The 19,921-nt window shown below is 33.8% G+C and overlaps 1 protein-coding gene across 1 annotated transcript; it reads right to left on the bottom strand.

Annotated features, from left to right (window-relative positions):
* Positions 1-8,217: 8,217 nt before the first annotated feature.
* On the bottom strand, positions 8,218-11,521 carry LOC113725446 (glycerol-3-phosphate acyltransferase 5-like). Its single transcript, XM_027248597.2, has 3 exons — positions 10,820-11,521; positions 9,728-10,630; positions 8,218-8,625 (listed from the first exon to the last, which is right to left on the bottom strand). Exons 1-3 carry the CDS (start codon positions 11,372-11,374, stop codon positions 8,500-8,502), a joined length of 1,584 nt encoding a protein of 527 aa, XP_027104398.1. The 5' UTR covers positions 11,375-11,521; the 3' UTR covers positions 8,218-8,499.
* Between the last annotated feature and the right edge of the window lie 8,400 nt (positions 11,522-19,921).

Genomic DNA, 19,921 nt, shown 5'->3' with positions numbered 1-19,921 from the left:
TAAAAGTGGAAATAGAACGCTTGGGGAGAATTGAGTACGGATATTTAGCGTGAAATCAACGCTGTGAAGGGAAGACACGTGGCGTAGACTGCGCTTTGTGGAGCGTTTGACCAACAAAATTTGGTGACTGGGGAAATTGAAAATGTAAAAAATGGTTTTAAAGGCGTGATCCTTGATTCCAGTTTTAATTCTCAATTATTCTTTGCTGGTTTGTTTGCCTTTTCACTGGGGCCACAATCTCTCCTCATTTTTAGTAATAGGAGTAATTTTCCGGGTAAATTGATTGACGTGCGATTTCCAAAATTTCACCTCCTTTCCGGAGTAGCCTCTAGTGTCTGGTACCTTTTTTCTTTTTTTTTTTTTTTTCTGAGTTGACTTTCCAATACCCCTTCTCCACATATTTTAGATTTCAATTATTGTGTTATGATGATAACAGAAAAATGTTTGCTTTTTAAGAGAAGTCAAATATCGCGTAGTTTATTCAACTATTTTCAAATTCAATTTCCACAATTATACAACACATCAAAGATTTGTTCACCTTTCTTGAGATTATACCAGATCATTCGGTCACCATAACTTTTTGTACGTTAATTTTTTAGACTAGTCATGATTGTTTTAATGAAAGAATTTATTGTCAATTATTAGGGAATTGTCGAATTCATTCCAAAATTAGCCTCATTTATTATCTCAAAAAAATCATATTTATCTATATGTACTGCAGAGTGGATTTTTATGAGAGAATCTTTCAATGACTTCCAAACTTCTCATTTTTTTTTATAGATTTTAATACATAAAAAGTAGTGATTATAACTAACTTTTCATCAGTCAAATTTAAAATTTAAAACTTTTCAACTATCTATTTCATAAATCGTTTATAGTTTGTTATTTATACTTTAAATCCTTTTTACTCCTTAATTAAAGACAAATGCCATTTGTATGCTATGTTAATACAATTTTACATTTTTATAATAAATAAATATTTATCACTAAACTAATCCTATAACCACCCCTGTAAATGAGCTTTGCAAATCACAATCACATTTCAAAAAAATCACAAATGTGCAACTTAATGTAAAGTTAAAGGGGTAAAGTGCAACTAAATATAAAGTTAAGAGGCTTACTATATTTAACCCTCTATGTATTGCAAAGTGAATTTTTAGGAGAAAGCCTCTAAATGACTTCCAAACTTCTCATTATTTTTTCTATATATTTTTATTTATTTTAATACATAAAAAGTAATGGGTTATAACCAACCCTATCACTAGTCAAATTTAAAATTTAAAACTTTCCCTCTGTCTGTTTCATAAATCGTTTATAGTTTGTTATTTATGCTTTAAATCTTGTTTATTCCTTAATTAAAGACAAATACTCATTCGTATACTATTTTAATACAATTTTACATTTTTATAATTAAGAAATATTTATCATTAAACTAATCCTATAACCGCCCCTACAAATGAGTGTTGCAAATTATAATCATGTTTCAAAAAAATCACAAATGTGTAAATAAATATAAAGTTGATGGGGTAAAGTGCAACTAAATATAAAGTTAAGAGGCCTACTATATTTAACCCTAAAAAAATCGCAAGAATGGAACAATTGTTTTTGTTTTTGCCCTTTAGGATGGCCGAACATCCATGTGCAGTGACCAAAAAATGTTCTCTTTCTTAATGAGCGTAAGATGGCCAATTTATTTATTTTTTAAAAATGAATAGGGCTGTTTCAGATTTAAAAAAAAAAAAAAAGAAACAAACCCAGGTTCCTTTATTGTTATGATTTTTTCACCATTATTCTAAGAAACTTGCTAAATTGAGCTCTTTAGGGCAAAGAATAAAATATGTGATCAGTCCCTTTTTTTTATTTGTGTGACCAGCTTATTGTTGACAAAAGTTTAAATTTTTTAAAAAGTATATAAAAATTAGGGGACATAATTTTAGGAGTTTATAGTAAATTTACCATGCTTTCTGATGTGATTTTTGCCTGTCCAATACTATGAAAGAATAGAATAAACCATTGTGAATTATTACATGTTAAGTATAATTCGGAAGCATACAACATGATCAAGAAACAACAGAACCAATTAGGACTAGATTTTGACAAAATAAAAATTAGAACTAGATGCCACTGGTATGTTATCATAACTTGCTATGCCAATTAGGACTATTTAGCTTTTTTTTTTTTTGCAAAGAATTATGAACTGTAAAGTTTATTTAGGCAAACTTTACCTCAACGGTGATTGGAGTATACTACAAATCCTATAATCATGCTCGTATTTTTCCCACATATTCTACTCCAATAAAGAGTCCTCCAATTTAAGAAATATTTATCTCTTAACTAATCCTATAACCATTCATAAAAATCCTATAATCCTGCTTACGTTTTCCCTACTTTCCCCCACTTTTTCACTCCAATTAAGAGTCCTTCAATTTAAAAATTTCACTCCAACTAAAAGTTCTAAAAAACATAGCATTCTCATTCAAATTTCTTGCGTGCTCACTCCAATTAAGAGAACTTTCTTACGTTTTTTCTAAGAACTTATTATCTCTTTCAATTTTTTTATGGTATCCATCTTAACTCTTAACATAATTTCACTATGGAACATGTCTGCCTATAAGTATTTTAACGACAACTAAATTTCAAACTTGCAAGATTATAAAGGAAGAACCATTTGTTTAGAAAAACGAAACGTACACCGCAACGATTCCACACAACAGTTCAAAAAATTTCAGCAACTTTGCGTTGACGAAAGAGAAATTTTACATCAAATTCGAAGGACAAAATCTGAATTACACCAATTAAAACGTCGTTCTCATCAAATTAGAAATTTCGGTACTGTTTATTATTTAAATATTTGCATTTCCATTATTTTGAATAAATATTATTCCCAATAATATAATATTTTCGAATGATTATTGCTATTATTGTCTTTCATATTTAAATAGAAGTGAAATGTTATGTAATAGATCATCATTTTAGACTTATTTTTTCATGATTCAACAACAACTTATTATGCAACAGTAACAACTTATTTTTTCATGATTCAATAACAACTTATTATGCAACAGTAAGTATAAAAATTTATTTTATGGTCAGAGCAATAGATGTTCATCACTGTTTTTATGTCATCTTTTTCCTATGGCACAAGTATTAGTAGTTGACTTTTGATGGAACCAAGTTCCCTGCAGATACCAAAATGATGGAATTTGGTATGAGAAATTTTTTATGATAGAAAATTTACATTTTCAGATTGTTTGCGAATTAGTTTGGATTCTTGGAATTCAATAACTATGTATAGTGGTTGATATTGTCATGATGACAGTTTCTGTACCTTTAGGCCAAAAGAGTTAATGTTTTTTATCACAAAAAGATTGTCATTATCTGATTCTTTATCACTTTGGTTTGTATTGTAATAACGTCGTCGACACTGTTGTTAGGTAATTAATTTCATGTACTTTTAATTTCAACATATTTTTTCTGTATTGTATATAACATTTTATTTGTCAAAACAGGTACAATGTTAACATACCAATCAGGGATTCCAGTGGTAACATGCATCTTAATTTACAAGACAGACATACACGATTCGTATTTAGTTATGATACTGCTTATCTCAGAGAATTACAAAGGAGGGTAGAATTTCTTGATATATATATTTTTTATAATACTATTTATAAACTATGTAAAAAAATACAATAATTTTGAATTTCGTACGTACTTAATTTTCAAGAAAATTGTGATAAGTTATTCAATCAACGAATCAATTCATGTAAAGATCGTGCATTTTCATTTGCAGTACGCACTCTACAAAATTCAACAGAATTAATTAAATCACCAATTTTGACTTTTGTACTAAAAGTTGATTGGTGTGAAGAGTGTTCGCATCTTCATGCAAGATTATCAAATCGAATGCATAATATTTGTAAGTATTTCATTTTAACAACATTCAATTACATTCATTTTATTCATATATCATTTATTTTGTAATATAAATTTCTATTATTTTTTTCAGAAAGGCAGTTCTTAAATGATATACATATTCTATCATATTTCAAACTATTGTTAGACAGGTATTACATTTTAATTGTGTTGGTATAATTTTTTAAGTTTTTTATTCATCATTTTATTTTAAATTTTTTCAATAATGTCAGTACCGTGCGTAGCACAGGTATTCACACAAATTTTTTTCTAAAGCAGAAGTAGAGTAAACAACGTCAGTTTCTAAATATTGTATTGCTTTAACGATTATTTGAATTCAGGATTTACAGTATGCATATTAAAATGGTACCTTTTTTTTTTTTTTTTGGAAAAGTATGGAAATAAAGCTTTTGCCCTTCAAAATTTGATAGAAAATTTTGTTGTTTCCTTGCATGAATCAAATAGCAAAAATCATTTACAAATTTTTTAAAAAATATTATTTCAAAAAATTATTATAACACTTTCTTTAATATGATGTATATGACCACAAAAAATAATTAAAAACACAAAAGTTAATTAATAAATATATTTATAATGTAAGTAATATAATATTTAAGATAATTATCTATCCAAACACACCCATTTCACTGGACAAATTGTCTAGGTGTACAAACGCACACGCGAGCACACAGCCAAAAAAGGGGCCAGTTTTAATGTTTTTCCTTTTTGTTTTACCAGGAGGAGTGCATTAATACTAGAAAAAAAAAAAAAGAAAAAGCAAAATAGAGCGAAGCCCATAATTCGAAACGTGGCTATGGGTGGCTTTAGTCAGTCGTCGTCGTCCTTGTCCAACGCCAATTGTCGCTACATGGATTGGATCGCAAGCCTCATTGTTATGCGTCCTTGGGGATGGAATTGGATCCATGGGCCCGTCATGCTTAGTTGGTGGTGGTGACTCGTGACTCGTGACTCACAGCTTTGATGGTGACTTTTCAGTCCTATAGCATATTCCGGCATTTCATTGATTTATACTCCTAAGATATTAATTCTCGCTCCTTCAATTCAATACAACTATTAAACGTCAAATTAACAGATGGATTCAAGTTATCCGAGATTGACAAATCACAAAGAAAGCATATATCAGAAAAAGCAGTTTCGATTTTGTTTTTCAAATAAAAAGTTTGTGATTAGTTAGTTACAGTGAATGCTATGAATTTTGGACAATTAATCACATATGCTGTAAAATTGATTTCTGAACTTGTTCAATACGTTTGTTAATGCATCTAGCATCCAGCGAAAAGTGAAAAAAAAAAAGAGAGAAAGAAATCGCATATAACTAAGGATTTATGTTAACAGGTTTGTTTGGACAGCAAAATTTTTCAAAATAATATTTCGTTTGCATCATAAACATATTTTTCAATCACCTTTTTATCTCACATATATCACATCACATCATAAAAAATGATATAATAATTATTTCAAATAATATGCTCTCCATTTGGCACGGTGTTAATTAGATATATGGACAAGGAAAGATTGTGACAGTGAACATTCTCCTAATATAAGTAGTAAACATCCGGTTGTTAACGAGGAGGAGCACATAGGTTAGGGTCAACCTTGTCTTTATGTTCATTAAAAGGGGGAAAAAAAAAGAAAAGGAACAGAGAATGAAATAATTAAGTTATCGATTTAACCCAAAAAGGAGAAACCAAGATAGGCAACCAAACCGCGTGATTATTCTGATACCTTGATTTTTTTTTTTTCTAATTCTCTTTTTTATATAAAACTTCATATAGTTTATGATGCTGACCGGAAAGCACTAAGAAGAGCGAAGCAACACTATAAAATCAAATGAGAACAAATTCGATTTGGAACAGTACTGGATTTGTTGACATATTTTAAATCAACTCATCCATCTAATCTATAAATTTAGAATTCTGACAATTGGTATCGAGAGCCAGACTACGAAGTTAGTCCGAAGCATTTTTGCAGTCAAAAGATTAGAGCACAAATTTATCGAAAAAGTATTATCAAAACCCTAAAATTTGGATTCTATAACCTTAAAAGTTGTCAAAAAGTATTAATTCTGTAACTCTGCACGCACTAATTATTACAGTATTAGAATTCTAAAATTTGGATTCTACGTCATGAGCTAATTCTTGTATGTTGATGACTCGAGACGTTCTTCATTTGTGACTTGTGAAAGAAAACTCTAGGAGAAAAATAATCCCCCCAAAAAGTTTCGCATAAAGAATATGCAGAGCGTGGGCTATACACGCAGTGCCGTTGCTTACAAGTATAACCTCATTTTCTCTCCATTAGATCACCTAAAATATATCTTTTAACATTGACTCAACGGTTTGACCGGAAGTCATCTTCATGATTGTTTACGTTACTTCTAAAACAAACCCAAATGTATTCGTTTGGACTGCTCAATTTTTGAAAAATAAAATTTTCATATACAATGTTACGGTAATATATAAATAAAAATAATTTTAAAATAGTACATTTATACAATATATCAAAAACAATTTCAAATATACAAAAAAATATATACCTCCACCACTATCAACCATAAAAAAAATCACACCATCACCTGCCGCCCCTTCTCTTCTCTCCTCCCTCCTTCCCTTCCCCTTTCTCCTCTTTTTCTTCTTCTCCCTTCTTCCTTTTTCTCCCATCCCTTTCCCTCATCTTTCCTCCTCACGTCTCTCCCGCTGCCCCCTCCCCCTCTCCCCTTCTCAGATTGCAAGTGGCAATCATTTTCTAGTCACGACCAGAGAGGGGAGGAGGGGGAGGGAGGTGGCGGAAGAGGGTGAGGAGGAGGGAGGACGGGGGGAAGGTTGGAGTAGTAGTGTGTGGTTGTAAGATTTTATAAAATTATAAAAACTTTTCATTAAAATTTTAAATTTTAAAAATATTTCAAAAACACCATTAAAAACATCTATAGTAAAAATTTTTCACCTACATCGATACAGTAAAATATTTCAAAAACACCCATAAAAACTGTTAATCCAAACGGAATCGTAAATAATTTTTTGTTATAATTTGAGTAAATAATTTTTTTGTCATATTCAATCCACTCTTTATTTTTCTTAATTACTCTTTCATCTTACGTATATCATATTATATAAAATATTATGATATTATTTTTTTCAAAATAACTTTCTATCCAAACACAAGCAATATTATTTTTTGAGGCCATATGTGCATATACACAAATGCTAAGTGATGAAGGATTCTAATCTAATTAACAATTTATTGATTTTTTTTAAAAAAATTTTCACTTTTGTCTTGTACGTAAAGAAATCCATTTGGGTGACTGCATAATCCCACTACAGACGGAGGTATATTGGTCCCTAGAATCTAGCAGGCGCGGATTTTGTACAATATGTTATACTATCAAGATAGTTAGCAACGTGAACTGCTGGTTAATAATTCATTCTGGTGCTTAAACTGTTTTGCTGTCGTACTTCCGTTTTCTGTCTTCTCTTCTCCCCTGCTAACTAAGAAAGCTTTTGAGAGGCCTTTAGCAATGGTTGAAAGAAATCTTGATATGGAAACTGCAAAGGTAACCATCATATTTCACTATTTTTTTTTTAACCGACTATAAGAAAGGCGCCAACGGGACTTACGGGGTCTCACTTGACTGAGGCCCATTGTAACATCACCACATGGATTCGAAGAATGGTACGCCACGCAAAGACATCCTGAAGTACGTGTCAGGCTATCATGTTGTGGATTGTGCGTTGTCCGAAGGATTCCACCCGCATCGCATCATACATAGCAGATATTTAGTCAAACGAATTACGGCCTCAATTTCACAAGTATCTTAGTATATTTCTAGCAACGGAAAAGGCTCACAAATCACGATCCGGCACAAAATTTTCTTCTTAAAACGTACTTTTTTTGGTTTAACTTTGGCGCGATCACCCCGATCATTATCATCAAGTTCACTGAAAAATGAAAAAAGGGAAAAAGACACCAAGACATGCTGCAGGATACTTATTTTATGAAGCAGCCATTTCATGCACATCCTACATAAAGAGGAAAAAAAAAAAACAAAGGAGGGGATGGGATCAAGCCCGATGTCACTTTTAATGGAATAACCTTGTAGAGAGAACAAGTGACTGGTGGAGGGAGGGGAGTTTTATGTGAGAAATTCACCATGTTACCATTCTTGCACCGATATTTTATAGAGGTGGCAATAATTGGACTTATAATTATTGTATAATGGCGTGAAAATTTTACCTTTAATAGGTGGCTGCTTCTACCATGTAGCAGCTGTATGCTACTAGCTAGTAACGACATTTATATATCATATTTATATTTAGAAAAATAGGAATGTAAATCTTTATATTTATTTACACCAAGAAATCAAGATTTGATTGTAGAAGAACTCCTAAAATCCTAGGGGGCCTGCATGCATGCATGCAGTTTTCATTATTGCAAGGGACTCTCATCAAGACGTACGGATATCTCCTGAAGTGAAAGAAGCCTAACAGGAGCTCTGGCACCTCTGATGCCTTCGATCTGGAAGTAGATGTGAGCTTCCTGAAAGGAAGTGCTTGAGAGGTTGCGATCTCATGTTCGTTCATTGACACTTTTGAATCTGAAGACAGGTATTAAAGGGCTTCGAAGCACAATCAGGCAGCCAATGCTTTTGTATTTTTCGCTTCTCTTGCGTCCATGATCTTTGACGAATAGATACTGCAGGGAAGTTGAGTTGCAGATCAATTTAATAAAGTACAATAGCTACAGGAAAAGATAATAATAATAATAATGCTTGAAAACTTCGGTGCTGAAGTTCAAAAAAAAAAAAAAAACAATACTTTGCTGCAGAAACCTAAAGTAATTGCTTCACATCATCGCATATTAAAAAAAAAAAAAGGGGATACAAGGGCCGGTAGTTGCTCAGTGCTTCTGATAGCCAGGAGCGTTAATATTTGTCATATTTCTTAAACAAGTAAACAATCAAGAGCAAACACTAGTTTTCCATAAACTTTGAATCTTCTTTATTTTATTTTATTTTTAGCAATGTTAAGAGCTCTTAACTTCCTTTATATACATCAGGTTTTCGCAATTCTGTAGTAGGCACCAAGACAAAGTTTTACCTTGTATAATAGCAGTTGGGATCCTCTATGCCACTATTCGGTGCCAAATCCAGTGCCAATTCTACTTATCACGTGATGGTAGAAGAAATTAAATAAATAGCACATGACAAATTAAATAAACATGACACTTGACACAAATATAAAAATGACACTGAAGTGACACTAAAAAAAGTGACACTGAGTATCTCGTGTGGTATAATAGGGGTCCAAGACATAATCTCCGTAATTATGGTGGTTAATTAAAAATTCTTATGAACTCTTTTTTTTTTTTTTTCCAAACAGTGGAGGGGTGGGATCTTATGATCTCAGTGAGAATTGTTTACCTCTAATAAGAAGGTTAAAGATTCTAAAAATTCGTTAAAAGCTCAGCTGGGGCTGTAAAGGTAAACTCCACCATATATATTTAACAGAACTGCGACAAAAAGATAAAAATAAATAAATAAAAATATATTTATATCCCAACTGAATAATTAGCATTACCAGTAACATCAGTCATTCTAGTACATTATTCAACACTTCAGCGAAAAAAATCCAGTACAAAAGAGAAATTGCTCAAACAAAAAAGATAAAGAATACAGACCTCGCTTTTTGTACAAAACAGGATAAATTGAGGGTAAGAATATAGTATGTAAACAAAAATTTACAATAACGAGCGAGCCCAGTTTTCAGTTAATGAAAGGCTTAAAAGTACCCACAACCTGCTTGAATCCGCTCATCAATTTCTTGAGGCTTTCGGCAGTGGATGTTTGTGAAACTATCCCATCGTTGCCAGCAAGAACCCTGTATTTATCCCTGCGGGTGAAATTCGTACACTCGAAACCAAGTGTGGCAGCCAAGATCCTCTGAACATAATTAGCAACATCATGTGGGCTCTTACCTGAAGAGCAAGTTGCTTCCACAGGGAGCTGATTTAAAAATGTTACCTCATAAATTGGTCTGGGATTCATGAAGAAAAATATGGGGTCCAAAGCTTTCCAACCCCTAGCAGTGGTTGCATGGAAAAACCCAACCCTATAGTTCATGGCCACTGGAACTATTCGGTCGGTTAGTTCTGCGAAAAGCTTGCTGAACCTCAATAGAAAGGGTTCTCTACACGTTGTTCCTTCAGGGCAGACGACCAAATCTCCCTTTTCCAGTTGTTGTTTAATCTTTTCAGCATCTATGTCTCGGGTTCTCGTCAAGCGCACAGTTGGAATAGGGGATAAGATCTCGGTAAAGCGAGAAATGGAGTATGTTACTGCTGGAATTCTACGATGGAGGACGGCGGAGAGGACGACGGGGTCCATTAAGGTTCGGTGCGTGCAGACAAATAGCACTCCAGAGGTGGAGCCAGATGGCGGCGGAGGTGGTTTTCCTTTCACCATCACTTTGCCACCGAATACAGGAGCCATACGTTGAATCGATTTCATGGGAAGCATGAGGCCAACGACAATGCGAATTGCAGCGAGAATGATTCCCAGAGGAATCCATAAGAGAATTAGGAGGGCAGTTGATGGTGTTGGCCGCTTCACTAGCCGGCCATCGTGGAAGATCACTGGCAGTGGGCGGATGAACTGGCGGTCATGTTTCTCGTTGCTGGTGATTCGCGGATGAGATTGTTCCTGTTTACAAGCCATTGTCCAGTAAATTTTAGCACATACGTGAGCAAAAAGTAAAGTTATTTAACTATTATGCAAGTAACGTCCCCCACCCCTTTTTTCTTCCAGTTCAACTCAGATATGGTCTGACTATAATAAATAGTTCTGATAGGTGATGAAGAAACTAAGTTTAGAAATTTTGTATTCACCAACCTTGCACGAGTGTAAGAATTCAGAGCCAGAATATTCTGTCCTTCCTAGGCCCAAACTAGGTTGTTGTTCATCTTCGAATAATTCAGAAACGCGGTCGGAGATTGAATCAAAACCGTCTTTGATGAAACCAGTAGCCCATCCAAACCGATTGACCGAAAGTTCACTCCCAATAACATCATCAGCTCGCAAATGCTCTTTCACAAACCTCTCCACCATAATCCTTGGGGTTTTAGTCACCACAATTCTCTTGTCATAGGAGCTGAAGACCTTCCAAGCATCCATATCAATGTCATCAAAATAAAACTTGGGCAACACTGCCCTTGCCACGGCTTCGATCTCGGATATAGGCACCCCAGCCGTGGCAACAAAAATCATCAACTTTAGGCCCGCATCTCTTTGTCCCCAAATCTCCAGCAAACGGATAACTGGCCATAAAATTAGCAAGAAAGCAAATCGAATTATGCTTGATGCCTCGAAAGCTACTAACATGAAGTAGGAAAATGGATCAGGATCCTTTACAAGGGTCCCTTCGAGCTCGGAAAGAGCAGACTCCATTCGTCAGGTTGGTTTTTGTTATTTTTTTCGCTAATGATTTTTGTGAAGAAACTTGGAATCAGATATTTCTGCAACAATCACAAGGCTTATAAGGATTAGAAAGGGGGTAAGATGAAGGTAGATTGACTGTTGTCTAATGAAAGAATGAGGCCGTTTATCAGTTTGCAACTACCTCTTTGTGCATGGTACATATTTATATTCAAACCTCTGCTTCCCTTGCAGGTTTTCTTGGGTTGATACAGCTACATGGAACGTAAGATTATACGCCACGTTAACATGCAAATATTGATAACTTAACCCAACAACTTTCAAATGCAAAAATACCTACAAGACTCAAATTGTGGGTCCACGTGGAGACACCTGAATATTTGTCTACCGTTTCATATTTAGGTTACTTACTAAGATAATTTTGGCCCTATATACGGCCTAAAGACAATGTGTCATTAAACTTCTGATAGGAAAAGTGTTTCCAAAAGAAGTGATTCTCGATTCAAAGAAAAAAAGGGAAGTGATTCTTGTCACCTTCACGTCGTCATTAGGGATCATATGCTGAGAATTTTTTTTTGTCAATCTTTCCACCTTTGTTGTCACCTTCTCTAGACCTTGCTTTTGCTATATGTCTCGAAATATTCTATCAAACCGCCAATTGTGTCTTCCTTTAAAATGTGTCAGCTTCTTCTCATGGCCTGTTCCAATTTGGCTGATCTCATGAATGCAGTTTTTGAATCTTGTGAACCTTCTGGATTTTGATGTTAGGACGATACATATTAATGGTCAACCATACCGTGTTCATATCAAGGAGGCCGGATCTGGATATTTTCCCCGTAACACAAACGAAGATTATCTAACTGATCGATCCAAATTTCTTACATATTTGTGTGGATAACATGTAAACTCTGTTGGAGACTTGGAGTCCATCCACTTCATTGAAGTTATTCAGGAGAACAAGTTCTTCGTTTCTGCGAGATAACCATCCCTCGCCTGTGTTATTTGAGTCGGCCAAATGATTCATTAACCGAATTTGTACATTGTAAATTATGATTGTTTAGTGGCAGTCATTAGTCATATATATCCTCTTAGCTAAATGAGTTAATACCTTCTGTGTTTGACTTTCCTAACCAGCAATTGCTCTAATTTGCCAGGAGCACCAGCGATTAGTAACTTACTACCAAGCTCATCCAATTAAACCGAAAGATCTTGAAAAGTTGTTAATTCTCTTCGAAGTTTCAGTGTTACAAAACCTTGTAGGTCACAATGGTTGTGACGGAAATCTTGCAATTGCCTTAAGTTTTATTTCCTGCTTCAAAGGGATGCTTGAATATGTAATAAACAGTTAAGTGTTATAAAATGACGAATGTATCATTCATCTCAGGCAAACCACACACCAAAAAAAAAAAAAAAAATTCCAAGCCTACAACTCTTAATCTAAGAACCAGCCATAAATTGTTGAACAGACTGGCAAAGGAATATATCTATTTTCTTTTTCTTTGGGTGATGTTTCGATGAAAATCTGCCAAAAGAAGTTTGCAAGTTGGATCACGCAGCAAATCGCCCCGAAGTTCACGTATTGCTGTCATAATTCATCGGCAAAGTTGCAAGTACACCAGTGGCTGTTGGATAGCAGAACATGCAGCTTGGGGGCCTGGGTTTACAAGTTTGATCGTGTCTAACTCTTACTTAAGGTGATGGCTCATTCTAAGTAATATTTTCCCATCTACCAACGACTTTCACAGTATTCCACACACGTTCTTCACAAGCAATCTCTAAACAGTCGTAGGCCACCAGGCTTTAACAAATACAGTAATATACTAGCTCCAGCGCGAATCTTCATAGTATTGCAAGTAATTTGGATCGATTGTCAAATAATTACAACCAACATTAGAGAAAATTCAAGAAGTTTTCAACTGGAGAAGGAGGAGTTCTATTTTTGTTTTTATTTTCATGTTTATATATATTATTTATTTTTTTTTTATTTTTTGGAGAAGGAGAATATCAAGTTCAGCTTTTCTAAGTTTGAGATAGAATTGAAGGAACCATATACATTTCAAGATTGAGGTTTGTGCTGATTATACAGGACTGCATGTCTCTAGTCGATAACTTGCTTTTAGTAAGGACTGATTGTTTACAAATTTGGAGGAAAGCTAGAGTCTACATTACTTGATCATCCACAAAATATTTGGTTATGCATGTCCTGTACAGTTCCAAATGCAACCGGAGTTTTGGAAAACTTGTAAGAAATTTTCAAAGTAGGTTAGAACTTAGAAAGTTGAACAATTCTGTTTCTATGAATATACTAACAACAAATGTCTATTCTTTGTTTCTTGACTTCTTTGATTGTGAGGCTTGCTTTCTGATCACCCAATGCACAAGGAGCAAGTCTTATGCCTCAAGCCATAGAATTAATTTATTCAACGGCAATGACCTGAATGATCAATCAAATGTGGAGCCTTTTCACTCTCTTTATCAATTTCAACTGGCTATAGGGACCTTAAGTGTGTGTGTGTGTGTGTGTTGTGCATAAAGAATTTGTAATTAAATTTGGTCTTTACAATTGGAAAAAAGAATCAAGTATACACAACTTGCCGAATGAAGAATTTATCTGTCACGACACTTTCACTGAACTATGTAGATATGGAATGTCACAATGTTTATACAGCAAAGGAGGTGATGAAATCGTCACTTCTTCTTTTGGTGATGCAGATTCTAGTAATTGAATATGCATAGTTTCTTGTTCAATTTATTTAACTTCATTCACTCGGTCCACTCTATTTGGATTGCAAGTTTTTAAAGTTTTTGCAGCGATATAATGTACGTGATATTAAAAAATGAGTTGAGAGAATTTTGTTGCTAAAACTCGCAACAAGTATTTATACCTTTAAAACAATAATAATAATAATAATAATAATAAAGAAAAGATTCATACAGAACGATAATAACAACGAAGTCATGTTCTACAAAGAAGAACGAGAAGTTAAGAACCTGAAGAATGGGCAAGAAAGAACAAGAAAGTCGAACCTTCGAAAGGTCAAAAGGGGAATTGTAGTTGTATTAATTTATTGTGTTGGCTTACAAGAACAAAATTTAGGTATGTGACAAAGAAATATAAATATACATCAAATCATATAAAATGTACAACAATTGTACCATATTTCCAACCGGTAAATCCATTTAAAGGTGTCCCATCATACAAAATTAGGGTAAAGAACACATGAGTTGTCAATGAAGTTGTAGAATTCCAATTTAATGGTGGTCGTACCAAAACCGGAACAAGAAAAATTTGGTCTTAAAAGGCTAAAGGACCAATCATCTCATCTAAAGATTGGGTTCTAGAATCCTCAAGGCCCATTTATAAGCAGGCTTTAGGGAATCTTTACCCACTTTAAACTTTTTTCTAGAGAAGAAAATTTTTAAGTTGTTTAAGAAAAACTTTTGCATTTTTGGCGAACAAATTTTTCAATCATTTGTTTTTATTTGATATATATTAAATTATTACAATATTTTTTTTATCAAAACTCTAAAAAAATAGCGATTCAAACAAGACCCAGGTGGTGGCATGAGCACTGAAATTATGGAATGGTGGAAAGGGACACTTGTGGATTTAATCTACTGATAAACAACAATGCAAAAAGTAAATCTCATCAAGGACAAGGTTTTAGCTTATGAATTTGAAGTGCCCCTCCCACGCATCATGAGAAGTAGGGTTATCAATTCTGGGCGGAGAAAGTTTTATAGGTCGCACTGATTTTGGACAGCAATTGATTGACTATCAAATGGATCTAGTCTTGGAGGTAGCAGTTTATCGTGGTCTAGATAAACAATATGCGACTCAGAAAGTTGCAGTATTGTACCACCAGTGGGGGCTCCTGTGTAACAACCCTAAAATTATGTTTTTATTTTTCTATTGTTGTCCAAAAGAGAATCTCTAAGGAGGGAGGGGGGAATGTAACCCCAAAAAAAAGGATAATAATAAAAAGTGGATCCTCCCATTAATTAATTGTGTAAAACCAAAGAAGAACAAAAATTTTTTTTTCTAGTATTAGATAGCAAAATATTGAAATTTAAATCATGCATATAACAATTTTCAGAAATTTCTAACCAGTCCCGATAGGTTTTAGCATATAAATAGAACCTGTAATTGTCTGAGAAAATCTTTTAATTCTTGAATGAGAGAGGGAAGAAAACAAGTTTAAAGGGGGATTTGGAGATGATCTTTTCTTTCATATTTTGCAAATTCTCGACTAGTATATGCACTATACGGCTCTTTAGGGGCTAGAGATTTGGGGTTGGATTCCCCATCAACATTTCTCCTTTTTCAGATTTTTTTTCCCTTCAGGATAATTATAAAAGTTTCATTTCCCCCCCCCCCCCCCCCCCCCAACACACACACACACAAAAGGTCACTATGTTTAGGGTCCAAATCGGGTTGGAATCTAGGTATAACAGAAAACCTGATGACACGAACTTGACCCGTCAATCCGAAACGGGTCATGACACATGACCCGAACCCAAAAATTTCAAGTTAACGGGTTGGGAGTCGACCAGAAATGACTCGAAACTTAATTTTAATTTATTAATTTACCACTATAATTTCTAATAAAACCAATTTCGCACAAGACTAATTACATAATCAAGTAATAAAAATTTAAATAAATAATCGCAAACCAAATTTAAAATAAATTAAAACACCGTAAACGTGTTTTATTCCAAACCAAATATAAAATAAATTAAAATAGTATAAAAGTAAAAAATAATATAATACATTATTTGTCCAAATATAACACATGTTAAACAAATTCATTTAGGATTAAGTGATTAATGCCTTTGAGAAAAAAAAAACTTAGTTTAGTTAGATAAAATAATTTTTATGTTTATTAAATTATTTTTAATTCGTAAACGGGTTTCGGATCATTATTTTTTAATTATTTTTAAAATTTTAAATTATTTTACGTAGGTGACCCGAATTCGACCTGTTTGCTTTTCGGATTCATCGAATTCGACCTGATTCTGACCCGAACCCGCGAAACCTCAACTCAAACCCATTAATTTCGTGTTAAATTCGTATCGTATCGTGTCGGAAATTACCACCCCTAACTATGTTGCATGAAACAACGCTTGGGAGTTGGGATATATATTCTTCATCAAATCCTAAAACTAAAAAGTATTACTCACATCATTATCATTTAAAGAATATTTCAAGCGACTAACGTCTGTCTTCGCATCAACCGCACTTCTTTATTCTACTATTCTGGTCCATGTGTCCATTACTGCCCTTTGTGGGCCGGCTGAATCTCTTACTTTCGGCTCATTCATCGGCAAGTCCGCGAAAAAGAAGAAGAAGAAGAAAGAAGAATTACAGAAAATTACGTAATTAGGATGCATGCTTTACGATTCTCAATTACTCTACATTTTCTTGTTAGCGGGAGCGGGAAGTTTCTCCTTGATCCTAGAAGTATTGGAAGTTCTGCATTTTCTTGTTTTGACTTGTCAAGGTAAAAGTACAGTAGTCAGCAGGATTAACAGAGATTCTAAGCCAAAACCCAGATAAAATTGCATTATTGTTAAATTTTTAGATGTAACGGGAGCAGGTAGGTCTCCTTGTCAGTTGTCACAGACCTGTTCAACGGCATGTGGCAAATTAAACAGGAGATAGCGAATCTAAAATTCTAAATTTCCTACTCTATTTTCTCCATATGACTCAAATAAAGTTAGAACCAAATTACATCCAATGATTTCTAGGAACCTAAAGATCAAGAGACCCCTGAGAAATATGAACCCAATAACCAGCAAACAATGGACCAAATTTTGGCCAACATTTCATTGGAAAGTTGATTAAGGATCAAAAGCGAGTCCTTTTTATTTATTAGGGACTAAATTTGCTCATTTTGATTTTAAAATACTAAAATTTTATATTAGTGATATGTAAAAGACGATTGGTGTAATTTTCCCGTTACTTAACGTGCCAATTCCTAGTCCATATTTGTATAGAAATATACCAGACATGAGGATTCATTTCATTCATAATCCGACTTTTTAATTTTTTTTTTAGCAGTGGATGGATAAGATTTAAGAGACGAAATGAGAAGGGGAATTTAAATCTAAAATTTCTAAATTTTGGAGTTTCAAGTTTAGCGATTAGATTTAGACATCTTAGGCCATTCATATCCCTATTGTATCAGCTCACATGATTAATCAATTGTCACACTTTTCGTGCCAAAAGTAGTAAATGAAAAAATTGAAAATTTTAAATTTACTTAATCGTAACACTTTCGTAGTTAGTTGAGGATTTCATTTAAACTTTAAAGATCAGTTTTCATCCCTCTTACTATTCTCACATGTATGTTCCCGTCGTCGCCATCATCTTCGGTCAATTGGTCGCTTACTTGTTCCACGCGCAACGACTGCGATTTGAGGTTAAGACCTACATTGTCAAAGGGTCTCGAGAACTGAGAAGTACAGAAACGGCAGTGTCTTCTCTTTCAAGACTCGGGGACCACGCGTGACTCCTCACAAACACTTTAATAATAATGACACACCACCTGCCCACCATCGTGCGTGATTGGGTCACATGCAAAATCGCAGCAACCGAAGCGCGTGGGGTTTTGGATATTTTGTCATACCATTACTAACTGTAGCTAATGACGTCGCCTTCACGAAAACAGACTTATCTCTACCATTGCTGAAAGCGGTGCCTCCTTCAGATATCAACACTCAAGCAGAGGCGGGCCGTTACAACTTACAACCTCCTCTTCCAGTTATTCAGTACATTTCTCAAGCGCGAATTTGTGCTTGAAAAAACCAAATTTGCATGGACAGTGTGGGGGTTTGGCCGGTGTACTGTTTATAGTTCCTTGAGATGGTTTTGAACTGAGATGGAAGTGAGAGCTACATAAGGTTATGTATTTACACTTTTGAGACAGAATATAAGTTTGAATATAAGATTATTTTTAAAAAATTTATCGGAAATAATAATAATATAACATTTGTTATGATGTAATGTATATGAAATAAAAATGTGATTGAAAATTATGTTTATAGTGTAAGTGAAACAAAATTTATTTATTTATTATTATTTTTTTTTTTTGCAAATGTTGATAACCAAATAGAATAAATTTTGGCTTTCTGCAGAATGCTTTCGTTAATGATGTTAGAGATCTATATGTGTGTGTGCTTATGTCTGCACCGTATGAGTCGAGTAAACATTTTATCAGACGTGCGGTGTGCCTTAATTTCAAAATTCAATCTATCCGTTCACTTGCTATTTGATGTCTCAAAAACACGACTTGTTTTTGAAGAGTCTGCCAAAGAGCACGATTCGAGCAGAATGCCTATTACGGCTAATCGAGCTGACTTGCAATGAACTGAACAACGAGACTATCTTCTCGTTGTGATTCCGATGCTTAAATCACTTAAAGAATGAAAATATAGAATAGGATGAGTGTACTTTTTTATGTTGTGTATTGACCTCTTCCTGGTTCAATTTATTGGCATTTATAAGGCTTTTTCTGATAAACCATGAAAGTGTGCAGAGTTCTTTATTTATTTTCGATAGTTATCCCATTCAAGAGTACGAGTCTTATTAGGTTATCAAAGATAAAGTCCTCGCTTGACTCAAGCTCGAGTCTTGTAATTCAAGTATGGTAGGAAAAAAAAATCACACCAAGTCAACCAAGAAAAATATATCTGAACTCTCGATAAATTGCATTACAGTATGCGAAAGAAACATGTAAAGCACACCGTGACTAAGTCCGTCAATATAACACAGAGAAGTATCTCTAATGTTTTGGTATGCTGGTATTGAGTTCTAGTGTAATCGATGTTTGTATGAGGTGGTCTTAATTTTTTCAGTTAAAGTTAAGACGGCAGGAATGAGGATGTTTAGTTTCAAATCCTGTTAATGCCACCAACGTATAACTGTATAAGATCAAAATAGTGGTTGCACTCAAGTTTTTTGGCCAACATTTTAAATATAGTTAACATTTTAACCCACGTACAGCATATAATTTTCACACCACAATCTTGGTGAACCTTGTTTGAAAAGGGATTTATCATCAAAAAAAATCTCTACATTTTTTATTAACATATTTTTTAATTACCTTTTTAACTTACATATACTAAATTGCTACAATACAATTAAACAAAAAAACTCTAGAATATTTGAACCCAAACACAACCTTGGCATGCAATTAAAAATTGAAATGCATAGTTGCATTTGAATGTCACCCGCACCTTTTCTCCTCCCTTTTCACTACCCTTCCAATTTTATCAACTTACATGTCATGCGTCATTCCCAGCTGTAATCATTAAGAACAACTGGTAAAACTCTTTTATGTCAATTAAAATAGGAAATAAATCCTTGTATTTATGTGTGGTCCAATATAATTTTTTCACTAAAAGATTGACATTACTTCTAATCTATCTGAATTTGTTACATTCTTACTAGTTTTAATTTTAAAAAAAGACGAGTTAAACTTCATCATCATCTCGACTTACTCTTGTCTGGCAAGTAAGTTTTTGACCAAATTTATCTGTTACCAGTTTTTAACAACT

This window comes from Coffea arabica, chromosome 2c, assembly GCF_036785885.1.
Source record: "Coffea arabica cultivar ET-39 chromosome 2c, Coffea Arabica ET-39 HiFi, whole genome shotgun sequence".
Classification (NCBI taxonomy): domain Eukaryota; kingdom Viridiplantae; phylum Streptophyta; class Magnoliopsida; order Gentianales; family Rubiaceae; genus Coffea; species Coffea arabica.
Note: the sequence above shows the minus strand (reverse complement) of the source record. Positions and strands in the feature narration are given on the sequence as shown.